This window comes from Melanotaenia boesemani, chromosome 10 (genome assembly GCF_017639745.1).
Source record: "Melanotaenia boesemani isolate fMelBoe1 chromosome 10, fMelBoe1.pri, whole genome shotgun sequence".
NCBI classification, from domain to species: Eukaryota; Metazoa; Chordata; class Actinopteri; order Atheriniformes; family Melanotaeniidae; genus Melanotaenia; species Melanotaenia boesemani.
This window is the reverse complement of record NC_055691.1, coordinates 1,632,007-1,657,299: the sequence shown is the minus strand read 5'-3', so window position 1 is coordinate 1,657,299 and position 25,293 is coordinate 1,632,007. Positions and strand designations below refer to the sequence as shown.

Here is a 25,293-nt window from a genome sequence, read left to right as displayed (position 1 = left end):
TTAGGAGAGTGCCACGAATGCCCACATAATTCTCCAAGTGAGAAATTAGGACTTTGTGTCCACCATATCAAACGCTGTAAGATCCAGTAGCACCAGTACAACAGGACTCCTAATATCAAATGCTACACTGGTATTGTCATGAACTCGTAAAAGAGTAGTAATGACCGGATTTACTTGAAGTCACAAACATCACAGACTCCTAAAATCTGTTTAAGCCACAGAAAACTGAATTAATAAGAAATCTTATATGATAAAATGTATTAATTTAGAGTGGCTTTTAACTGAGCAGTTTTAGGTCACCTCACCCTGCATCCACCATAGCATCCTCCAGGGATGCTATGGTAGCCAACAGTTTCAAAACACACAGTTTCTCTGTGACTACATCCTTTAGTGAAAAGAAGAAGCACAACTGAAGGATGACGATCTACCAAAACAAGCAGCAGAGGAGCCACCGGACAACATGTCATCCTCTATCAGTGCTGTATGTGCATTGTCTACGTTGCATCAACCAATCAGACGGCATCAGATGGCAAGAGGAGAAAATGAAATATCTTCACATCTGATCCTTTCTTTCTGTAACAAAGCTTTGACCACACATTTTATACCAGAGTGTGGTTAGTGAAGGTGCTTACAGAGGCAGGTGGCCGACAGGAGTCGCGTTGCTATGTATGGGGGAACACAGTTAGGGAATACGGGCTGCAGAACGTAGCTGGAGAAGGTGAGGGCGATAACAGCCAGCGTGGTAGGATACATGATGAGGACGGCGCTCCACAACAGCAGGAACCTGGATGTGAGAGAAAAAGGTCATCACTAACGTCAATGGAGTCAAAATGACACACGGATTTGTGCCGCATTTTCCTGATAAGCCTGCTTTTCTTTTGCTTTTTGTTTTCTATTACATCCTAACATGTCCTAGTCATAATACTGTTCAGTATAGTTGAAATAATTCTAAATTCAGCATCATATCAGCACACTCATTATGGTTGTTTCAGATTGCCACGTAATAAATAGTAGAAAGTGGTAGATAGTCATGAACAATTCCACAATCCATCACAGAGCTACTGTTTCATGTTTCCTCTGCAGGTTTTTCTATCTACTATTTACAAAACAATTAGTTTCTGACACACAGGTTTTACTCACCCCATCAGACCACCGAAAATCTCTGTTACGTAGGAGTAATCCCCTCCAGATTTGGGAATGGTGACACCCAGTTCAGCATAGCACAGGGAACCGAGAGCTGCAATGCAGCCTCCCAACACCCAGACCACCAGGGCCAACCCCACTGAGCCCGAGTGCTCCAGGACGCCCTTCGGAGAAATGAAGATCCCAGAGCCGATGATGTTCCCTAAGGAGTGGAGAAGAGAGGCTCAGTGCAGGAAACTCACAGGGATCACTTTTCTACTACGTAAAATCTGACTAGATGTTTCTACTAAAAAGATCTTCAAACTCGTCTCAAAAACCAAACAAACAAACAAAAACAACAACAACAAAGTTTTAATTAACTTCTGTGTAGGAGCTTAATTAACTGGGATGATGTGAGTTTGTAGGAGTTCATCATAGATGAAATGTTCATCCTGAACTCTTTGATTTTTGTTACCGCTAGACCACAGAAGTCTTTTCTCTTTGCGCTAATGCTTGTCCCATGTGATTCCCACTTTTAAATGTTATCCAGAACATCTCAAAGCTCAATGTTGCTGCTCCATGAAAACATTAGTGACCCGTTAGAAACACAGAGCAAGTCACCCCCCCAACCAGACTGTTCTGCTCTATAACAGCAGAGTTAGAGAAGGATGTATAGGCTATCATTAAGGCCAGAGACAAAACCTCCTGTCCAGACTCTCAGTATGCAGTGTAGAGTAGCAGCAGGTCCAACACATTCAGACCATAGCACACCAGTAGCATGGCAGAAGGCAGCCAAGTGGCACACAGCCATTACATAACCAGACATAAATTATCCACTCTGCTGTGTTGTGGTGGGAAGACACCACCTCACCGCCTGCATCATTGCATTCATGCAGATTCCTGACATGACACACAAGAAAGAAATCCTGGTGTTGTAGGGACTAAATTTAGGTTTAATGTAGAAGTGATTTAGGATGCTAGCTCTGGTCCAAAGTGTCAAGCAGCCAGCTTTTTGTCTCCTCTGAGAGGACATGAGATAGAACTGAGAGATGTTTGTTTAATCTCTTCTTCGTGTCTTATTTTTTCTACATCCTGTCTGAAATTACAAATCCAAAACAAATTAGGTATATCTATCTATATCTATAGAAAGCTGAGACATGTGAAATTACTACAGAAGTGTCAGAATCCATATATGTGTTACGGTGTCAGAGTAAATTCACCTGGAACAGTAAAACATCTTAATGGTTATCTCTTTCTAGAAGAAAACCACAATACTTTCAGTAAAAACCAGAGGATAGCAGCCCAATTCATCTAGGAATGAGTAAAATAGTCCTAGGAATTAGTCACGTCTGATGAGAAACTGTGTTACAGCTTCTACTGTAGCACAGTAAAACAAAAATAACCTGAGCAGTTTCCACATATTTTAATTGAGGTGATACAGAGGTAAATTTCTCAGGAAGCCATCGGTTGATGATGATGATGATGATGATGATGGACACCTCTATCATGGTCAGAGTCAGGAGGATCCAGGGGTAGCCCCACATTCACCTTAGAAACACCATGAGGACTCAGAAAGAAGTGACGCCCAAGACAGTCTCTGATAGGAAGAGTGAATACTACAATACAAAACACATTCATCTCCATGGAAACCAGCAGGACCTTCATGATTTATTCAAAACAAAGACAAAGTCATAGGAGAGTCATTATCAGAGGTTTTACAGCTGGAATTAAACTTTTCACCACAAAACAGCAAAAGTATATGATTTATAATTTTGGCTGTTAGCTCCCAGAGTTTTTGTCCCACAGTGAAGAGACAGACGTCTCTGGGACCAGCAGAGTCTCGGCTTTCATGACACATTGTTGGTGTGGTTTGCTTGAAATGGAGAAATTAGCAGAAGCTCTAAAGTGGACATTGCTGCTCTCATGCCTCTTACCAGGCAGATGCCTGAGATCAGTTGCTCCCTGGCCAACATGGCAGCGTCAACATAAACGTAAATCAAAGTTTACACAGGACAACACATTACAATAAATACTAAATAAAACCAACAAAAAGTACAATTTGATTCAGGCACTTAAAACAAAGTAGGCACACAAGCACACACAAACACACACACACACAAACATTATTTAAGTATACGGTTTAATTCAGACTGCTTCATTATTGAATCCTCAGCAGTAAAAGGTTAAACAGCATTATTACATCTTTCTGTCCATCTTGTTTTCGTTTCCCCTCTTTTTTTATTCACTCCATCCTCCTTGCTCTCTTCTCTCTCTCAAAGATACAACTTCATCAATCCCAAAGGTCAGTTCATTTTACTCACATCTACACCACATAACAGACATGAGAACAAGAAACAATAGCTGTGTTTACATGGACAAATATTTCATCATTTGATCAGAGGCGTTTACATGGACGCTGGATAAATTGATCCAATCAGTTGTACTTACACAACGGACAGATTTAATGTGTCAAAATGCTCAATAATCCTTAACTCTTTCAGTTTCTAAGAAAAACATATTGGCCACAGTCCCGTTCTGTTTTCCTTCTGATCCGATCGTGAAAAGGCTGGAACCACGCTCTCTATTGGATTGAAAATTCTTTCTGATCGAGGCGACATGCTCACATGACACATTTTAATTCTGACTGGACGTTCAAACAGGTTAAAGGTGGTCCATGTAAATGTAGCTATTGTATCAGCAGTCCAGACAACAAGATCATCAGACCAAAATTAAGCAAAATTGATATTTTTCATATGTGAAAAACATCAGAAAAATAATGATAAAAACACTGAAGTCGACTCTGCTTCTTACTTATGTTATCTCTTTTCTCTTTTACTTTTCTTCTTCGGAAGCCTGGTATTCCTTTCTTGGGGAAAGACGTGAGTTTTTCCCAGTGGTGTAGTCTAGTTTATTCTAGTGGGTATACTCTAATCCCCCTCCACCCTCATACATCATGTCCTGGTGTAACATCTGTCCCCCAGCACCCTTCCCAAAGCAGCAGCTGCTCATTAATGTATATTTTGCTAATGAGCACCACAGTAATTATTAAAGTTTGCATCCACACATAACTGAGATCATGAAAGACTGGTTCTGTGTTATCTAAATGTAAACAACACAAGATGTATAACAGCCATTCCTTTCCTCGTGGGGACCCTTCGCCCCTGGAGCTTTGCCTGCTTGGACTGGGGGTTGTTGCCGTGGTGATCGCCCATGTCCCAGAGACTGGGGGTCTTGCACTGCAGTCCTACAGCTGTGATGTGGACTCTGGTCCGCCCTGATCTGGGTGGTTGCTGTGCTGGCCTCTGTGGAAATGGGTGGGCTGGCTCTTGGTGTGATCGGATCCCCAAGATATCGTTTCCTCACAGCGGCGTCAAGCCAGATGTTTATTACTTTTATTATTTTTGTACTAAGTAACAGAAACTGTGGAGTTCATGTTTGTGTATAATGTACGGAGGGGGGACGGCTCTGTTTGTGCATGTATGTGGACGTCTGTGTGACTGTGAGAGACAATGATGGGTGTGTTTTTAAATTGCTATGTCATATAATGTGTGAAGGCTTGTTTTACTTTAATATGTATACATTTTTTTCATCATGTAAAACACTTTGTGTTGCCTTTGGCAAGAAAAACTCTTTATAAAGGAAGTTTGATGTGACTTGATTAACAGCTGCACTTTAATTAAACCACTGAACAGCCACTGTCAGAACAAGACAAATCCATTTTCAATAAATAAAAATTCATGAAAAAATATAGAGGCAAACATTCCACTCCTGGAATAGCTTGAATAATGAGACAACTACACGTAACACACATAAGTTATTTATTTGATGGTGTACAACGTGTCCTTATTAATGGGCATTTAAGATGACTGAATTGTCTTCATTTTTATTTAACCATAATAACATGCTAATACAGTGTTAACTTCGTACATTTAAAAAGTTTCTACCAGCTTTAAATGTTCAACATTTACCTAAATTTCCGTTCTCCACTCGGACCAAAGATGCCTGTTTTTATATTCCCCTACCCGACTCTCAGTCCACAAGACCGGCCAGGTCAAAATCTCTTCTACGTGCACACACACACACACACACACACACACACACACACACACACACACACACACACAGAGAGAGAGAGAGAGAACAGCAGTACGAAACCACCACTTTAGTTAGCTAGTTTTATATCATTTAATGTGCCAATCACCTGCTGTTTAACGTGTGAATTCCACTCACCGGGGCCCCGTTTCATAAAGCGGGTTAAACAAACTGAGTTTAAAGCACAACTCTGGGTTGACCAGCTCAGAGTTTTCACTAAACCCGCTTTCTGAAACGGGGCCCAGGATAGACGACAGCGTCAGGCTCACCTCCCGCCCATAAGTGTGTAACTGTAGTGTCCCCCGAATCGACAGTGGAAACAGAACCAGTAACAACACACTCACTGACACACTGAAACAAGAGCAGGAACCATCTTCACCCTCTGTCAAAGATCACTGTGTGATGTGTTTTCATGTTTGGATAAAGATTAGACCACCACCAAGATGGAGATCCAGGTCAATCTCCAAAGATATGTTGCCGGACACAAACCTTTAAGAGTGGTGTCTCACAAACCTGCTCATTGGGTTATTGGACTGAACTCAACCCTTGTGATGTAGATTCACCAACTCCATCATTTTATTCCATTTATCCCTGATCAGGCTGATCATCACCAGTTCACTGAACTAACCCTAATCAATCCCTCCTCCTCCAAAGATGGTGGATCAGAACCATCTCCTGTAGTGGTCATCAGTATGGTTGCTGAATCCAGACAGTGCCAGATCTCTGCCAACACAGTCAGATCAGTCCACAGCTTTTTTCACATATTGGCGAACAAAAAGACTCTGTTCCTCCTCCATCATGCCAAACAGAAGTAGTCCAGCCCTGCATCAGCTCGTCCTGACACTCAGAGCAATGCTGGGTACTGTGGAGAGTTCTATGTAAAAAAAGTAGATGGACTCATTTAGCCCGTGTTACTGCCTTCCTTGGTGACTATGGGTACATCAGCAGCTGGTTCAAACTCTGTTCTCTAGATGAACTTTCACATATGACACAACAAAGATCTCGGACAGAAGCTGACGCCTGGTCAAGTTTGTCCATCTCTGAAACTCCCTTCCTAAAAGTCCACCCTGCTCTGAATGATCGAAGATGAGTTCAACACAGCCATTAATCCTCTGATTTGAACCAAACAAACCATTTAACAGGAATCACACAAATGAGTCTGTTGTTGTTTTGTTAATGTCCTTAAAGAATTATTTAACCCTTAAAACTCTGTGGGGTAAACTGGGATGGATAGTTTATCTTAGCTGATCTACATAAGTTTTTCAGGCATATATATCCCGTCCAGGAGGTGTAGAATCCAGCTGCAGAATCTAGTGTTTATTAAGAAAATCTATACGGTAAACCCAAGAGTGATCCATAATAACACCATTATTTATCACTTTCCACCAATCAAAAAAGCCTAAATGGATCCAATGAGGAGTGGTGAAAGTGAGCAGGTGAGCAGAAAGTGTTACGTCTGTCTGAACAGAGCAAAAATAATCGTGTCTGCGGCAGGAATAAAGGCAAGAAGACGTTTTGATGTTCGGTGGGGCAAAGGAGCAGCTGAGTTGGTGCTGGTTTTGTGAGGATAGTAGGGAAATAGTAGCATACATAACTTTAAATAGCAAATACACATGGAGGAGGCCTGGGGGTGGTGGGCCGGGGGGAGTGGGGGTTTGGGGCATGGGGCTCGCTGTTCGCTGGTCCGCCTGGGGTGTCCATCATGGCGCATGGTGGGTGGGTTGTGTGTGGCATGACTGTGTGGTGGTGAGTGATTGTGGGTGCGGCGCGGGGGAGGGTGTGAGTGTGGGGTTATCCACAATTTTCCTGAAGCGGTTCATAGGGGGCGCCATTATCAACAGTTATGGGCGAAACTTCCGTCGCAACCGGAAGTAGCGGTTGTTTAGCTGGGGAGATTCGAGTTGGTCGGCGGGAGCTACGGGCTAAAGTTAGCGGTCGATTGTTAGAAAGTGAGAAATAACGAAATGTCCCGGAGTTCAGGAACATCGTGTGCTGTGCGTGGTTGCAGATCATAATTTCCATACTTGTTGGTAAAACAATTAAAATACTTTATGCCATGGGTTAATAGATGTGTACCAGGTAAATAACTTATGTAATCATTTGGTTTCAATAATATGAATATACTGCTGTTGGGTCCCGAAATAATTCTAGGAGATTGTAACTATATACAAAATAATCAACCAAGTAACTTCAGATGAGGAAAAACCTAGATAAGTATTAAGATAAATATTTCCATACAAATGTTTCCATTTTCCACACCTAAAAATGTAGAAAATCAATATCAAAAACAACAACAAAGCTTTGATGATGAAGTCTGTGATCGATTTTTTTCTATTGTGCGCATGTGACGTAGTTGGCATTGGTTCTCATCAGCAAATCACAATGGGACGGGATCGCTGTTGAGGATATTCTATTTTTATTTTTTGCAAAGTTTACAACATGCGTAGGAACCCTGTGATGACCTGTACTGTACACTGGACTAACCTTCAACATGATGGCAGCAGCGTGGCTGCAGGAGCGCCCAGCACCTGCAATGCAGGTACAACCCGCTGTCTGAATTTCACCTGACAGCTCCGCCAAAACCCAAGCCTGGTGGTGCGACACAGTCAGGGCTTGACTGGGCTCAACGCTGGCTTTAAGGTACACCAGGTCTTCTCCAACACAACTAATCAACACGGGCCCTACTTTATTGCTGTGGAGGTACTGGTATGCTTCGGCACTCTTCATATTTTGCATAGCTTCACCATCGCAATCCGTTGCGTTGATTACGTAGCTAAAGATGTTAGCATAAGTTATTCTCGGCCACTTCTTTACCTCATCCTCCCAATCCGTAATTGAGGAGGGAATGGGCAACGATATATCGCCTCTTCTGATCACTGTTTTACTGTGCTCCCATCTCGCCATCATGTCTTAAGTGAAGATCATGAACCATTAAAAATATAATACTGTAAAGTAAATACGCCGGTTGCCAAGCGACAGCGGCTTCAAACCGGAAGTTTCGCCCACAAATTTTGGCCACGCCCACAACCCGGAAGAAGCCGCAGGAAAATTGTGGATATGGGGTGCAGATTGGAGTAGGTGGGGAGTGGGGGGAGGGAGCCGATAGCACCCTGGTTCCCAGTGTGTGCGGCTGGAACATTGGGGTGTGTGCTGGCCTGCGCCGGGTGGCTGTCTGGGGGGGCCTGGTCCTCCTAGGCATGTTGCGGGCCCTCTGCCTTTGGGGGGTGGGGCGGCCGCCTCAAGACTCCTGGGGCTCTGGGCCCTTCGCTTGGGCTGCCTTGGGCGGCTGCTGATCTTGGCCCACTGGGGCCTGTGCCCCGGGACCATGGGGGGCTCTTGCTGGGGCTCTCCTCTGCCGCCCTTCGGGTGGGGCTGGAGTCATCTTCGTGGTGGGGTAGCTTGGGTTGGTGCTCCGGGTCTGCTGCTGGGGGCCCAGGTCTCTGGCCCTGGTCTGCCTCTGGCCTCCGTGGAGGCGTGGTCGCATGTGCATGATCTCACTCACCACTCTTCATCACTGATCACTCCTTGTTCCTCATGCTCTGCATGCTGACACAGTCACTGAGTTGTCTAGTGGGTTTTAATACTAAGTGATAATTATTTATTTTATTTTATTTTATTTTATTTTTTCCTGTGAGTTAGTATCTGGTTGCTGTTATGTCTTTTTGATTTGGTTATTATTTAAAAACTCTTAATGACTGGCAGCCCTGTTTTTTCTGTGTGTGTGTTTCTGCTTTTGTAAAAGTTGTAGGAAATTTTCTTTTTTTTTTTTTTTTTTTTTTTTTTTTTAACTTGTCTTGTCCAGCATCGTTGCAAACAGAATGATTGTCTGGCTGCTGTCTGGTGCTGGGCAATTTTACTCTATCAAGCAGGGATTTATACTACATGTATAAAGTCCCTCTTGATGACATGAAAAACTTTATTAAATCAGACTCTTAATGCTGGACTCGACCGGAGGGGACAGAGAGAGAGAGAGATAGAAAAGAAAGTAGAGAGAAGAGGGAGGGGAGAGAGAGGGACAGAAAGGGTGTGGGGAGTGCGGGTGGGGACTTAAAACATTATACAGAAAACCATGTAATCCATACTACTTGCAACATATATAGCTAAGATCATCCTGGCCAGTAGGTCATTACACAACTAGTTGATAATAGTAACAATAATAATAATCACAATAATAGTAATAATAATAATAGTAGTAGTAATAATAATAAGAGTAAGAGTAATAATAATAATAAGAACAGAAATAATAAAAAAAAAGAAAAAAAAATATGATAATAGATATAAGTGAAACTGCTGTATTCAAGAACACGCGCAGAGAAACCTGTGTGGATATGCTGGAGAACTCGGCCACATGGCGACGCAAAGACTGTGTGGAGACGTTCAGGAAGGAGTGACCATGCAGAGTGATCATGCAGATGCCACCTCACTTGAACAGAGGCCAGAGTCAGGCCAGCGGTCCCGAGACCCAGGCCACCAGCCCCCCCGTAGGCTACAGATCCCGACCGGTCCACAGAGACGACCACTCGCCCGCCCAGGAAGGCAGCAGCAGGAGACCCCAGCAGGAGCCGCCCCGCGGACACAGGGCACCGGCCCCGGCAGGCCGAGGCCAGCAGTCCCCGACCCCCCCGGGCACCGGCCGCCCGGGACAGACGGGGCAGAGGGCCCGGGCCCAGGAGCGCAGGGACACCCCCCACCCCCACAGGCCAAGGGCCAGCACGCCACCCGGGGGGACCCGGCCCGCCCAGACGGCCACCGCCAGAGGCCAGCCCCACACCCCAGCGCCCAGCCGCACACCCCGAGAACCAGTCCTGCCCCCCCCCCCAGACCAACACACACAAACACACACACTCTCCTTCCACTCCTCCATTCATCCTCCCACACATACACCATCCAACCCTTACATACTCTGTCCTCCCACACACACACACCATCCTTCCACCATCCATCCTTCCACACACACACCATCCTTCCACCATCCATCCTCCCACACACTCACCATCCTTCCACCATACACTCTCCCACACCTACCCCATCCTCCCACACACACATCATCCCTCCACCACTCATCCTCCCACACATACACCATCCTCCACCTTCACACCTCCCACACACACACACCCACACCATCCTTCCACTACCCATCCTCCCACACATACATCATTCTCCTACACATACACCGTCCTCCCTCTCCTACACCAAACATCCACCTTCACGTACCCCATCCTCCCACACACACACACACCACCCCTCCATCACCCACTCTCCCAAACATACACCACTCCCCCACACACACACCATCCTCCCTCCCATACACCATCCATCCTCCTGCACACACACCATTCTTCCACCATCCATCCTCCCACACACTCCCCCTCCCTGCACCATACATTCTCCCACACATACCCCATCCTCCCCCACATACATCATCCCTCCACCATTCATCCTCCCACACCCACACCACCCCCCCTCCCACACACCACACATCCACCTCCACACACCCCACCCTCCCACACACACACACCATCCCTCCACCACCCATCCCCCCACCCACACACCACTCCCCCCCCCCCCCCCCCCCCCCCACATACACACACACACACAAACAAACACCATCCCCCCACCACCATCCTCCCGCCACCCCACGCCGCGGGGGGACAGCCCCAGCCAGGAGGCGAGGAGACACGAGCCAGGCCCCCACCCCCCCCACCCCGCCCCAGTCCCCCACTCCCCACCCCCAAAACAGCACCTTCCCCCCAGGGCCAGCAGCCAAACCCCCCGGGACAGCCCGCCCACGCCCCGGGCCAACGCGACAGGCCACCCGGCCCACCCCGCCCCCGGGCCATCCATGGAGACAGGGGCGCTTGAAGACCCCATCGCCCCTCCCTCCCCCACTAGTGAGGGAATATATTATGTGCTGTTTGCAATTAAAAAAAGAGGGTTAAAATTGGGGGGCAGTAACTGCATTGAGGAGGGGGTGGGGCCACCTGAGCAGTCCCACCCACCTGACCTCGCATGTTCCACCCCCCAAAACGTGTTTGTATGTTGCAAATGTTATTTGTGCTCAGTGACTAAGTGGAATTAAAAGCTGGGAGGCATGCTGCCGCTCGGCGAAGCAACGGGGCCACTATGATGACCCCCCCTGCCCCGCCCAGCGCAACAAGCACACCCCCCACGGCCCTACCTGTGTATGTAGTGAAGAGTGGGGAGGGGAGGGGTCAGGAGATGTAGGTCCAGAGGGGGGTAAGCCTCCCCCCTGGAAGACGACCCGCCAGTGGCTTAGGGCGCCCCCGTCCCCCGCCGGCCCCGAAGGGCGTCACAGGCCCAGAGCAGGCACCCCAAGCCAGGCACGCCACGAACCCCCCCAGGGGCCAGCCACCAGCCCAAGGGGCCACTTTCCTCTTTCTGAGTGGGAGGGGGGCGAGGCGAAGGAAGGGAACCCCAGGCCCCCGCCCCCAACACCCAGCCAGGGCGCCCCCCAGAGGACACGTCCTAACCCCCTGCAAACGCACACACTCCCTTTTTTTTTTTTTTTTTTTTTTTTTCTCCCCAGCCACTCACACACACTCTCACACACCTCTATATACCAACACCTCAATACGTGCACATACCTCCACACACACACGTCACGCACATACCTATAAACACACACACCGGTGCCCACATACACACACACTCTCATACCCCTCCATACACATACACCACTACACACACACTCACATACATACCTGCATATACACACAAGCACCTCCATACATACTCACGCCTCCACCCACTCCTTCACTCCTCCACACACACCTCGACCTCCACGTGCACACACTCATATATACATACCTTCACACACACCCACATCCCACATAGACCTCCACACACACACCCGCACACTACTCACACACACACACATACACGCACACACCCAGACCTTCATACACACCCACACACACATACGGCACACACGTCCCTCTACACCCACCCACACACCAGCATACCCACAGACACACACACACACACACCCACACACAAACACACCCCCACCCAGGTTCCGGGGCTGCGACCAAGCACCAGGGCCCAGCCCCCCCCAGCAGCGGCAGACCCCCCACCCCCAGGAGCGGGGGGAGACCCGACGCCCCAGAGCCCGGGGCCCCCACCCGGCCCACCCCGGGCCCGACCGGCCACCCGGCCAGGGGCCGACGGACACCGACCCAGGCACCCCGGCAGCCACCCCCCACCGCCACGAGGCAGCCCCACCCCGGGGCCCACCCAATGCCGCCCGCCCAGACCGGAACCCCCAGCCGACCCAGCAGCGGAGCAGCCTAGATCCCCACCCAGGAGACAACCGGAGACCTGAAGCCACCAGGGACCCCCCACCCACATCCGCCCCCATCCCAGCGAAGCCGCAATCCTCCACCTACATTAAGTGATGTAGCCAGTCACAGGGGACCAGAGGGAATGAAAGTCATCTGACTGGTTCCTGGAGGAGGCAGACATTGTCTCAATGCTGATGTGATCTAACAGGAGATTTCTAAACTGCTGGATAGACAAATTATTCTTATCTTTCCAGTTCACAAGAATAGTTTTCTTTGCGATGCATAAGACTGCGAGGACCAAGTTTATGGAGTGTATTCCTATGTTGGTGTCACCCAGGTCGCCCAGTAGGCAAAGTGTGGGGTTTGCAGGAAAACTAGTTTTAAACCATTTTGAGAGATCTTCACACACCTTAATCCAGAACCTTTGGACAGGTGTGCAGGACCACAGCGCATGGATGTAGCTATCAGAGGTGTTCTCAGAGCAGTGTGGGCAGATATCTGATGGTGAAAGGCCCATCCTGAACATCCTGTGTCCTGTATAATGAGTTCTATGGAGAATTTTGAATTGTATTAGTTGTATATTTGAATTCTGAGTCATTTTAAACGTGTTTAAACATATTTGCGACCATCTTTTCTGATCAAAGTTATTAGATAAATCATCTTCCCATTTTGAAGTCGGGAGAGATATCCTGTCTTCTAGCTTTGCAAGTAATCTATATATTTTTGATAATAATTTTGGAGTATTATGATTCAGGAATTCTGCTATTCTGACAGGAAGCTGCAAGTCTAACTGTACAGGGGTATACTTCTTACATATAATTGATTTTAGTTGGTGGTACTCTAAGAATTTATTGCTGTTGATTCCATACTGTGAGACAATTGTGTTGAAAGATACAAAGTTTCCATTTTCTATTATCTGTCCTAACTGTTGTATTCCTTTAGTCTTCCATTGAGTGAAGTTTATCATCTTTTTGTTCTGCAGGATGTCAGGGTTGTTCCAGATGGGTGTAAGTCTACATGGAAAGAGGGAAGATCTGGTTATCTTACAGAATTCCCACCAAGCCATTAAGGAAAAACGGATGTTAAGGCTTTTAAAGCACTTATATGGTTTAATGGTTGAGCTGATGAACGGCAGGTCAGAGATGACTAAGTCCTCACACAAAGCCTGCTCCACATCTAGCCACGGCTCATCCAGATAACTGGGTTTGAGCCACTTGGAGATGTACTGCAGCCTGTTAGCTATAAAGTAGTTATTAAAGTTTGGTAGGTCCAGTCCTCCTCTATCTTTAGTCTGCTGTAAGGTTTTAAGACTGATACGTGACGGCTTGTTTTTCCAAAGAAACTTGGATATGAAAGAGTCCAGAGATTTTAAACCAACTGGTGGAGGGTTTAGTGGGTATCATTGAAAATAAATAATTAACTTTAGGTAGGATCATCATCTTAATGGTGGCAACTCTCCCCATTATTGAGATGGGTAAGCGCCTCCACCGTAAGAGATCATCTTCTATTGTTTTTAGTAGCTGAACATAGTTTAATTTTGTTAAATCTGATAATCTGGGGGAAATATTTATACCTAAATATCTAATGTTTCCTGTCTGTATTTTGATATTAGGGATGTTTTGTAGGTCACAGTTGATGGACATGGCTGTAGTCTTAGACCAGTTAATAGAATAATCAGATATTGATGAGAACTTATTAATAACCGTGATTGTCTGAGAGAGTGATGTTTGTGAGTTCTGAAGGAAGAGTAATACATCATCTGCATAAAGACTTATTTTATGTTCTATATTTTTGCCCTGGATTCCTTTAATTTCTATATTTTGTCTAATAGCAGCTGCTAACGGCTCTATGAAAATGGCAAAAAGTGAGGGGGAGAGTGGACAGCCCTGTCTGGTGCCTCTCTGTAAGCGGAAGCTTGGAGAAGTTTGATCGTTGGTTTTCACACATGCATTTGGGTTATTATATAATATTTTAATCCACTCTATGAAAGAAGGTCCAAACCCAAATTTGTCTAGTGTTGCAAATAGAAACTTCCAGTTTACCCTGTCGAAGGCTTTTTCTGCATCTAGAGAAATGATTGTGGATTCTAGATTATGTAAAGTAGAGTAATCAATGAGGTTAATTAGTCTACGTGTGTTAGTAGATGAATGTCGACCTTTTATAAAACCTGTCTGGTCCGGATGTATTATAAGAGGGGTTATTTTTTCTATCCTTCTGGCAAGAGCTTTACTAATTATTTTCAGGTCTACATTTATTAAAGATATGGGACGGTAACTGGATGGAAGTGTGGGGTCTTTGCCTGGTTTTAGCAATAGTGTTATATTAGCTAAGTTCATATTTTGCGGTATTTTTTGTTTTTCCTGTATTTCTAACAACATATTATAAAATGTAGGAGCTAGCGTTGTCCAGAATTCCTTGTAAAATTCTGCTGAGTAACCATCTGGACCCGGGGCTTTATTGTTGGGCATATGTTGGAGAGCTTCGTGGAGTTCATCTACAGTAATAGGTGCATCTAAATTTATTTTATTTTCATTTTTTAGTTTTGGTAGATTAATGTTGTTTAAAAATTGTTCAATATGTTCATCTGTTGGATTAATCTGTGATTCATATAATGTTTTATAGAAGCTTCTAAACGTGTCATTTATCTTGTCTGGGTCATGGCTGATGTTTCCGCCTTGATCTTTAACAGAGGAGATTGTTGTTTTCTCCTTGTTTGTTTTTAGTTGATTTGCTAAAAACTTTCCAGATTTGTTACTGTGTTCAAAGTTCTCCAAGCGAAGTCTTTGCACTAAAAACTGTGTTTTTTTATCTATAATTTCTTTAAGCTGCAATTTAGTTTTCCTTATATTATTCATTGTGTGCTCTTCGGGGGAAATGCGGTAAGCCTCCTCCAATGATTTAATCCTGAGTTCTAATTCTAAAACTCTTGCTGTTTCCTTCTTCTTCTTATGTGAGGAGAAGGAAATTATTTTCCCTCGCATTACTGCTTTTCCTGCTTCCCATAGGAGACACGCTGAAGTTTCAGGCATGTCATTTTTTTCTATATAAATTGACCATTCTTTTTTAAAATAATCAATGAACTCAGGATCTTTCAATAAAGAGGTGTTGAATCTCCAGCTTTTACCAATCGGTTTATTATTTTTGTTTCTCAGAGTGAATGAAACTGGTGCGTGATCGCTAATGCTGATTGGATGTATCTGAGTCTCTGAAATGTCGCCCATTAGTGAGTTACTATTTAATATATAATCTATTCTAGAGAAGGAGTGGTGAACTGAAGAGAAGAAGGTGTATTCTCTTAGTTTAGGATGGTGAGAGCGCCAAGCATCGCAAAGACCAAAATCCTTCATGTACTGTTTGATAGTTTCTGACGACTGCCAGACTCGATGACTACCTGATGTGCTGCAGCGATCTTGTTCAGTCAAGACTACATTAAAATCACCAGCTAGCACTATTCTGTTATCTGAATAATTCTGGAGTGTAGCAAACAGGGAGTGGAAAAAGGAGGGATCATCTGCATTGGGGCCGTACACATTGGTAATACATAATTTGATATTACAAATAGATAATAAAGTTATCAGAAATCTGCCTTCCGGATCCGCTACTGTGCTATCTATGTCAAAATTTAGTCTCTTATTAATAAGAGTAGCTACTCCTCTTTGCCTAGAATTATAACAGGCTGAGTAAACATGAGGAAACTGAGCTGTTTGAAGAAGGTCTATGGTTGAGTTTGTTAAATGAGTCTCTTGTAGTAAGACAATGTCAGCCTGCAGCTCCTGTAATTTATTAAAGATCTTCAACCTCTTCTCCCTGGAACCGGCTCCATGTACATTCCAACAGACGATTTTTAACATGGTTATTGTGAACGGTTTAATGCTTCATGCGTGTTACTGACGCGTGTGTCTTTGTGCGCCCCTCTTGCGTGTTCGCGCGTGTTTGCATGCAGCCTGATTGCGCGCGTTTGTCCGTATGTTAAATGTCCGTATATGTACCTTAATGCGTGTTCTCTCATACATAAAACGCGAGTGTTTATATTTATCATGTATGGTGCGGCTGTGCGTCCTGACGGTTTTTCGACCGGCCGCGTGCGCTGCTGATATTACGAGCTGGATTACAATTAACAGTGAAAGCGTGAAAGATAGTGAAAAGTGAGAAAAGTATTTGTGTGAAATATAAAAACAAAACAGAAAAAAAAAATACATTGATCTAGGTGTAGAGGCTGTGGTGAGACGAGCAGTGTGTTCTACTGTCAGTGATCTATAATGGCGAGTTAAGAGTGATCATTTGGAGAGATTGACATACAGCACCTGGGATCAGAAGAGCCACGGAGTGACGTCCGGGTCGCGGTACAGTTGTCATCATGTCTTAAGTGAAGATCATGAACCATTAAAAATATAATACTGTAAAGTAAATACGCCGGTTGCCAAGCGACAGCGGCTTCAAACCGGAAGTTTCGCCCACAAATTTTGGCCACGCCCACAACCCGGAAGAAGCCGCAGGAAAATTGTGGATATGGGGTGCAGATTGGAGTAGGTGGGGAGTGGGGGGAGGGAGCCGATAGCACCCTGGTTCCCAGTGTGTGCGGCTGGAACATTGGGGTGTGTGCTGGCCTGCGCCGGGTGGCTGTCTGGGGGGGCCTGGTCCTCCTAGGCATGTTGCGGGCCCTCTGCCTTTGGGGGGTGGGGCGGCCGCCTCAAGACTCCTGGGGCTCTGGGCCCTTCGCTTGGGCTGCCTTGGGCGGCTGCTGATCTTGGCCCACTGGGGCCTGTGCCCCGGGACCATGGGGGGCTCTTGCTGGGGCTCTCCTCTGCCGCCCTTCGGGTGGGGCTGGAGTCATCTTCGTGGTGGGGTAGCTTGGGTTGGTGCTCCGGGTCTGCTGCTGGGGGCCCAGGTCTCTGGCCCTGGTCTGCCTCTGGCCTCCGTGGAGGCGTGGTCGCATGTGCATGATCTCACTCACCACTCTTCATCACTGATCACTCCTTGTTCCTCATGCTCTGCATGCTGACACAGTCACTGAGTTGTCTAGTGGGTTTTAATACTAAGTGATAATTATTTATTTTATTTTATTTTATTTTATTTTATTTTATTTTTTCCTGTGAGTTAGTATCTGGTTGCTGTTATGTCTTTTTGATTTGGTTATTATTTAAAAACTCTTAATGACTGGCAGCCCTGTTTTTTCTGTGTGTGTGTTTCTGCTTTTGTAAAAGTTGTAGGAAATTTTCTTTTTTTTTTTAACTTGTCTTGTCCAGCATCGTTGCAAACAGAATGATTGTCTGGCTGCTGTCTGGTGCTGGGCAATTTTACTCTATCAAGCAGGGATTTATACTACATGTATAAAGTCCCTCTTGATGACATGAAAAACTTTATTAAATCAGACTCTTAATGCTGGACTCGACCGGAGGGGACAGAGAGAGAGAGAGATAGAAAAGAAAGTAGAGAGAAGAGGGAGGGGAGAGAGAGGGACAGAAAGGGTGTGGGGAGTGCGGGTGGGGACTTAAAACATTATACAGAAAACCATGTAATCCATACTACTTGCAACATATATAGCTAAGATCATCCTGGCCAGTAGGTCATTACACAACTAGTTGATAATAGTAACAATAATAATAATCACAATAATAGTAATAATAATAATAGTAGTAGTAATAATAATAAGAGTAAGAGTAATAATAATAATAAGAACAGAAATAATAAAAAAAAAGAAAAAAAAATATGATAATAGATATAAGTGAAACTGCTGTATTCAAGAACACGCGCAGAGAAACCTGTGTGGATATGCTGGAGAACTCGGCCACATGGCGACGCAAAGACTGTGTGGAGACGTTCAGGAAGGAGTGACCATGCAGAGTGATCATGCAGATGCCACCTCACTTGAACAGAGGCCAGAGTCAGGCCAGCGGACCCGAGACCCAGGCCACCAGCCCCCCCGTAGGCTACAGATCCCGACCGGTCCACAGAGACGACCACTCGCCCGCCCAGGAAGGCAGCAGCAGGAGACCCCAGCAGGATCTCGGTTCTGGTTTACGGTTTACGGTTCTGAGGTTGCTGACTGGTTCCCAACGGTGGAGGAGCCAGACCTGTGGTTTCCTGATCCTCCTCCCACAAGGTCCAGGAGGAGGAGGACGTCCAGGCACCAGGGGCGGCAGCCCATCGAGTACATGACGTCAAATGAACTGGTGGGAATGCTCCTTGGACTGGACACGGAGCCTGAGCCGCTGGAATATCCAGAGTGGTCGCCGTTCTGGGGAACCAGATTGGCGATTAGCCCAAAACCACTGGGGCAGGCCAGGTCTCGGAGGTCGACGCCGGCTCATCGCTTCACGTCTCGAGTGACGCCATCAGCTCCACGGTCACGGGTGTCGTCACGGGCTCCCAGGCCCACGCCTCCAGTTTCGCCTCCAGTTCCAGTGCCCCAGGTCTCCACGCCTGCTCCTAGGTCTGCTCCAGCGCCCCAGCTCTCCACACCTGGTCCGAGGTCCTGCCCTGCTCTGCAGCGTCCGACGCCAGCTCCGAGGTCCTGCCCTGCTCTGCAGCGTCCGACGCCAGCTCCGAGGTCCTGCCCTGCTCTGCAGCGTCCCATGCCGGTGCCCAGGTCCTGCCCGTCTCTTCTGGTTCCTGTCCCTGAGGGGGTCTCTGGTTGTGACGCTCCTCTTCTGGTTCCTGTCCCTGAGGGGGTCTCTGGTTGTGACGCCTCTCTTCTGGTCCCAGTTCCTGAGGGGGTCAACGATTGTGACGCTCCTCTTCTGGTCCCTGTCCCTGAGGGGGTCTCCAGTGGTGACGTCTCTCTTCTGGTCCCTGTCCCTGAGGGGGTCTCCAGTGGTGACGCCTCTCTCCTGGTCCCTGTCCCTGAGGGGGTCTCCAGTGGTGACGCCTCTCTTCTGGTCCCTGTCCCTGAGGGGGTCTCCAGTGGTGACGCCTCTCTTCTGGTCCCTGTCCCTGAGGGGGTCTCCAGTGGTGACGCCTCTCTTCTGGTCCCTGTTCCTGAGGGGGTCTTCAGTGGTGATGCTTCTCTTCTGATTCCTGTTTCCGAGGGGGTCTCGGGTCGAGACGCCCCTTACCCACTACTGGTGCCCGACCCAGAGCTCCAGTCTGCCCGTCTGCCTCCAGAGATCCAGTCCAAGCCTGCCCGTCTGCCTCCAGAGATCCAGTCCAAGCCTGCCCGTCTGCCTCCAGAGATCCAGTCCAAGCCTGCCCGTCCTCCAGAGATCCAGTCCAAGCCTGCCCGTCCTCCAGAGATCCAGTCCAAGCCTGCCCGTCCTCCAGAGATCCAGTCCAAGCCTGCCCGTCCTCCAGAGATCCAGTCCAAGCCTGCCCGTCCTCCAGAGCGCCAGTCCAAGCCTGCCCGTCTGCCTGGAAACCTGTCTGTGCGTCCTCCGGATCGTCCTCCGGAGGTTCTGCCCCGGTCCGTCCGGCCCCCTGGCCGGCCTCCTGACCGGAGCCTGCTGTCTGCACAGCCTCCGGGTCGTCCTCCGGAGGTTCTGCCCCGGTCCGTCCGGCCCCCTGGCCGGCCGCCTGAACTGATCCTGCTGTCTGCACGGCCTCCGGGTCGTCCTCCGGAGGTTCTGCCCCGGTCCGTCCGGCCCCCTGGCCGGCCGCCTGAAACTGATCCTGCTGTCTGCACGGCCTCCGGGTCGTCCTCCGGAGGTTCTGCCCCGGTCCGTCCGGCCCCCTGGCCGGCCGCCTGAACTGATCCTGCTGTCTGCACGGCCTCCGGGTCGTCCTCCGGAGGTTCTGCCCCGGTCCGTCCGGCCCCCTGGCCGGCCGCCTGAACTGATCCTGCTGTCTGCACGGCCTCCGGGTCGTCCTCCGGAGGTTCTGCCCCGGTCCGTCCGGCCCCCTGGCCGGCCGCCTGAACTGATCCGGCTGTCTGCACGGCCTCCGGGCCATCCACCGGAGGTTCTGCCCCGGTCCGTCCGGCCCCCCGGCCGGCCTCCTGGCCTAATCCTGCCGTCTGTTCTGCCTCCAGGTGGCTCCCCCTGAACTTTGTCCTGGGGCCTGTCTTGTTTTGGTCGGTCCCTCCTCCGGGCCCCCTCCGCCCACCCTGGGTGGCCTGCTTGGGGTTTTTCTCTTTTGTGGACTTTGTTGGGCCGTCTGGTATCCGGCCCTTGAGGGGGGGGTTCTGTCACGGTTTCTGGGTTTTGGTGGGTGTTTTGATTGTTTAGGATTTTGGTTTTTGTCATGATTAGTTTGGTCATGTTCTTGGTTTGTAGTTCTTATGTTCATGCTTTAGTTTTCAGTTTTGTCATGCTTGGTTTTCCCTCTTGTGTTCCTGTGGTTTTCTGTTCCTGCCTCGTTAGTTCACCTGGTCTGATTAGTCATCCACTTCACCTGTGTCTTGTTACTCCCTCTGTGTATAAGTACTCCCGGTTTTCAGTCATTCATTGTCAGATCCTCATTTTGTCATGTTTGGTTTTTGTTCTCTGGAGTTTATCCCCGTCGTCTATGGTTGCCTGTCTTGTGTTCCTGGGAAATAAACCTTTTTACCTGCACCAGTTCTGCCTCCTGCCTGCATTTGGGTCCTCACCTCCACCGCCATTCGTGACAGCATGATCTCACTCATCACTCTTCATCCCTGATCACTCCTTGTTCCTCATGCTCTGCATGCTGACACAGTCACTGAGTTGTCTAGTGGGTTTTAATACTAAGTGATAATTATTTATTTTATTTTATTTTATTTTATTTTTTTTTTTTTTTTCCTGTGAGTTAGTATCTGGTTGCTGTTATGTCTTTTTGATTTGGTTATTATTTAAAAACTCTTAATGACTGGCAGCCCTGTTTTTTCTGTGTGTGTGTGTGTGTTTCTGCTTTTGTAAAAGTTGTAGGAAATTTTCTGGTGTGTTCATGTACAGGTGTAACAGCTTGTTGTCTGGTGATGGTGTGGATTGAAGGGTCGTTTCCTTCTGTCTGTGAGCTTTTTGTCTCCTTTCTTCTTTCCCTTTTGCTCTTATGCTGTTTTCCATCTTTTTCTGTCCCCTCCGGTCAGGTCCAGCAAGATTACATAGATTCTGTGATTCAAAGTAAATAAATAAATAAATAAATAAATGAATCAGATTATCAAGAGGAGCCTTACCCATAGGCCTCCCTTTGGCAGAGCAAATTTATTCAGCACGATACAGCAACCAGATTATCATTTTGCTGCTATGATGCTGGACAGGACAAGTTAAAAAAAAAAAGAGGATGCCATTAACACAGCTCTCTACTCAGCTCTGACCCACCTTGAGCCTCAGGGGAGTTATGTCAGTCTGCTCTCCGTTGACTTTAGCGCAGCATTTAATACTTTCATCCGAGCTAGCCGGTCGCCAAACTGCTGAACTTGAGCTTCTCTCAACCCATCTGTAACTGCATCAGGCACTTCCTCACAAATCATCTTCAGAGTGAGGGTGGGTCAACACCTCTCCTCACCTCTCAGTCTCTCAGCACTGGATCATCACAGGATCGTGTATTCAGCCCATTTCTCTTCATACTCTACACTCATGACTGTACCCCCACCCATCCAAACAATTCCATCATAAACTCTGCAGATGATACAACATGGTGCGGCTCATCTCTGGAGGAGATGAGAGTGCTTACAGGGATGAGGTGTTGAAACTGTGGTGCATGGAAAACAACATGGTGTTCATGTATATATACAGTATATGTGTGTGTATGCATGTTGTATGTGTATATAGTTTATCTTTTTTCTTTCTTTTCTTCGTGGCACTGAAAAGGAAGCCATCAAATTTCATTGTACATGTACAAAGTCAATAAATACATTCATATATTCGATTCATTCATTCATTCATTCATTCATTCAGTGAAACCATGATAATAGTGTCGATACCAGACTTAAAGATGTCTGTTAAACATTCCAGCCGTCCATCATCACTTGCTGTTTGGAGTCACTTTTTATGTCCAGCAGACAGCAGGAAATAAACCTGGAGCAACTAAAGCTTGTTTCTACCCAATACACAATAAAAACAGGTTGCAAAACACTGAAACGAAACATCCGTCCATCCATCCATGAACCTAACAGCCAAAGTCGCAAAATTGCAACACGCACCAGACATCAGACACAGTTGTCAATAATTCCAGCTGTTGTCCCATCCGCCACCCCAAAAACACCCATCTGTCTGTCTATCTATCTATCTATCTATCTATCTATCTATCTATCTATCTATCTATCTATCTCTGTATATATATATATATATATATATATATATAAGGTGATCGGCTGGTTGGCTTTTCTTTAGCTAGCATGTCTCTCTTGCTGCATTTGTTTATCGTTCAGCTTAGAAGGAGACAAAAGTATTGTATTGTATTGTCCAAAAGTATTGTTCTTGGATGCACTTGCTCGAATAGGCAACATTTATCAGTCTCATGTCTATCAGATCCTTGTCACTGTCACAGAAACAAGGGAATGTCTTTACTAAATCATTGCTGCTGTGCAGATGTTGGAGAGGCAGGTCTGATCAATTAGGGTCACGAATGTAGTGAGAGAAATTATTAACAGGTTCTGAGATACAAACCAGGGAGCTCTCCTCTGTAATAAAGTAGTTGACTGGTGGTAAAAAGGATTTATACTTCAGCTATGCAGGGGTGGGTCTATAAAAGTTTAGAAGGGGGTCAGGCAGGGGTACTGACCAGGGAAAGGGGGACAAAAATGAGATATATTTGTTTTTGATTTTATGAAATATTAAACTGATTATTATTAACTAAAGTGATCACCTGACGAAAAACTAGTAAAACAAGCAGCCAATGATGTGTTTTATCAGCAGGTGTTTACTTTGGGTGATGCTGCTGTAGGACTTTTATCACTGCTGCACAAACACTCTTCAATGATAAAAAGAAAAGGCTGTTTTTATCCAGATCATCAGTTTATCAGTTTCTTCATCAGTGTCGGCTGTTTAACTTCAGTCGTCACATCTGCTGGTTTTATCACCATGGAGACGGTTGGTGAGATGATGCTGCATGAATTCTGCATTGTGATCTAGAACATGGTAGAGATGATTTACTTTACATGCTGAATTTACTGACCATTGGACACCTGACGTTTACCCAAGAGAAGGTCAGTTAACAGTAAACATGTGTAAGTATTGACTCGTTCTGTTGATATGATGCAGTAAAAATGGGCAAATTTCAGGCATAGTTTCAAATGGTGATTAATCATGATTAATTTGAAAGCTGTGATTAATCTGCTTAAAAATTGTATCTATATAAATGTGTGTGTGTGTGTGTGTGTGTATAAAAATGAAGATATAATGAAAGTTATGGAATCTATAGATGCCAACCTGTAATGCCACGATATGAAATGCGATGATTTGCTTCCATCATAAACTCTATTTCAGTCAACATGATTTCTCAATAAAGTATAAAAACTAAAAAAAAAAAAAAACTAAACTGTTTTTCTGTCTCAGGGTGAAACTTTGATCAGATCTCAGAATAAACATGAGGTCAGCCCTGTTTTCATGACTAATGTTGGAAGCGGTTATGTTATTCTACCTTTCTGAACTCTGAACCAGTTTTCAGCCTCCGAGTAAAACTTCTAGAGTGATGCAGTAAGACCAGAGCTGATCCAAAGCAGCTCTCTTGTTTTCCAGCCTCACCTATTATGATGGTGCACGCGCTCAGCAGCCCGATCTCCTTCTTCAGAGCAACCCTGTCGGGGATTTTCTTCTTCTCTTCTTTCTTGCGCTGCGTCCAGGAGCAGATGCTGCTGCTGCCGTTCTGTCCATCCATGTCCGCCTTCCCGGTCCGGTCCAGTCCGCTAAGTTCGTCCCAGGCCTCCCACAGCTCCTGTCCTCTCCTCACTCCGCATTCATGCAGATTGAATGGGCTGCGCTTGCGCAACAACCTACCGCTGTCCAGGGTAGAATGTTAAATACCCAGGACTCACCATGAGGCGTTCAGGGACACCGGAGGAACCGTCCGGACCCTTCAAAGCTTCTTCCGTCCATCTGTTCGTCCTTTAGCTGAAGACAAAAGAAACACTGCATCACAGCTTAAAATCATATATTCATATTAAGAAATGTTACATAGACAGAAGCTTTTAAATAATAATAATAATAAAAAGATTCATAAGATGTATTTTAAAAATCCACATTAAAATGTAAACACTGAAGTATCAAAATGGTAAAAATTAAACTTCTGCTAAGCTGCTCATTATTGTTATTTTTATATTATCTTTACCGACTGTTATAAAGTTGTAGTCATGAGGAAAAAATACCCAATAATAAAACCAGTTTTTCTTGAAAATAAAAAAGATGTGCTGCAAATTAGAACAGGGGTGCCCTTTTTCTTCCCTTCTCCAGCACACCTGAATCGTCACCAGGCATCTGCAGAGCTGAATGACATGCAGATGAGGGATTGCCCACCGCCCCAGCCCAGCCCTCCAATATACCCTACTGTACGCATATATTGTAGAAAATATATATTTGGATACTTAATCAATGTGAACATACTAGCAACAACTTAAACATTTTGGTTTTGACTAGGGTTGATGGATAAGTCCTATTCCCATTTTGAGGTTGGTAGAGAGAGTGTCTCACCTATGTCGCACATTAATTTTTAGATTTTGGAGCCAAGTTCAGGTGATTCTGCTACAAGTGTTCATCGTGTGAACGTTTTTATCCACACAAAACCAGCATTTCTGGAGTCTGAAACTGCTGCTCTTCTGAAATGGTTCCCACAATTAATATCTCTGCAAACATCGCTCCTTTTCCTCTGTGTGAACAACTTACACACATCTTTTTACAACCTGGTGACACAACCGTCCTAGAACCCTTTCACAACACTGGCTGTCAGT

General features: G+C 46.3%; 1 protein-coding gene across 2 annotated transcripts in view; it reads right to left on the bottom strand.

Moving 5' to 3' along the window:
* slc7a10b (solute carrier family 7 member 10b) overlaps positions 1-24,445 on the bottom strand; it is a 58,098-nt gene extending 33,653 nt beyond the window's left edge. For both annotated transcript variants that reach the window (XM_041996303.1, XM_041996304.1), the window contains exons 1-3: positions 24,095-24,445; positions 1,141-1,345; positions 633-784 (exon numbers count right to left, since the gene is read on the bottom strand). In XM_041996303.1, coding sequence (XP_041852237.1) covers positions 633-784; positions 1,141-1,345; positions 24,095-24,227 — 490 coding nt within the window. In that variant the 5' untranslated portion in view covers positions 24,228-24,445. The remainder of the gene's footprint in view (positions 1-632; positions 785-1,140; positions 1,346-24,094) is intronic.
* Positions 24,446-25,293: the final 848 nt, after the last annotated feature.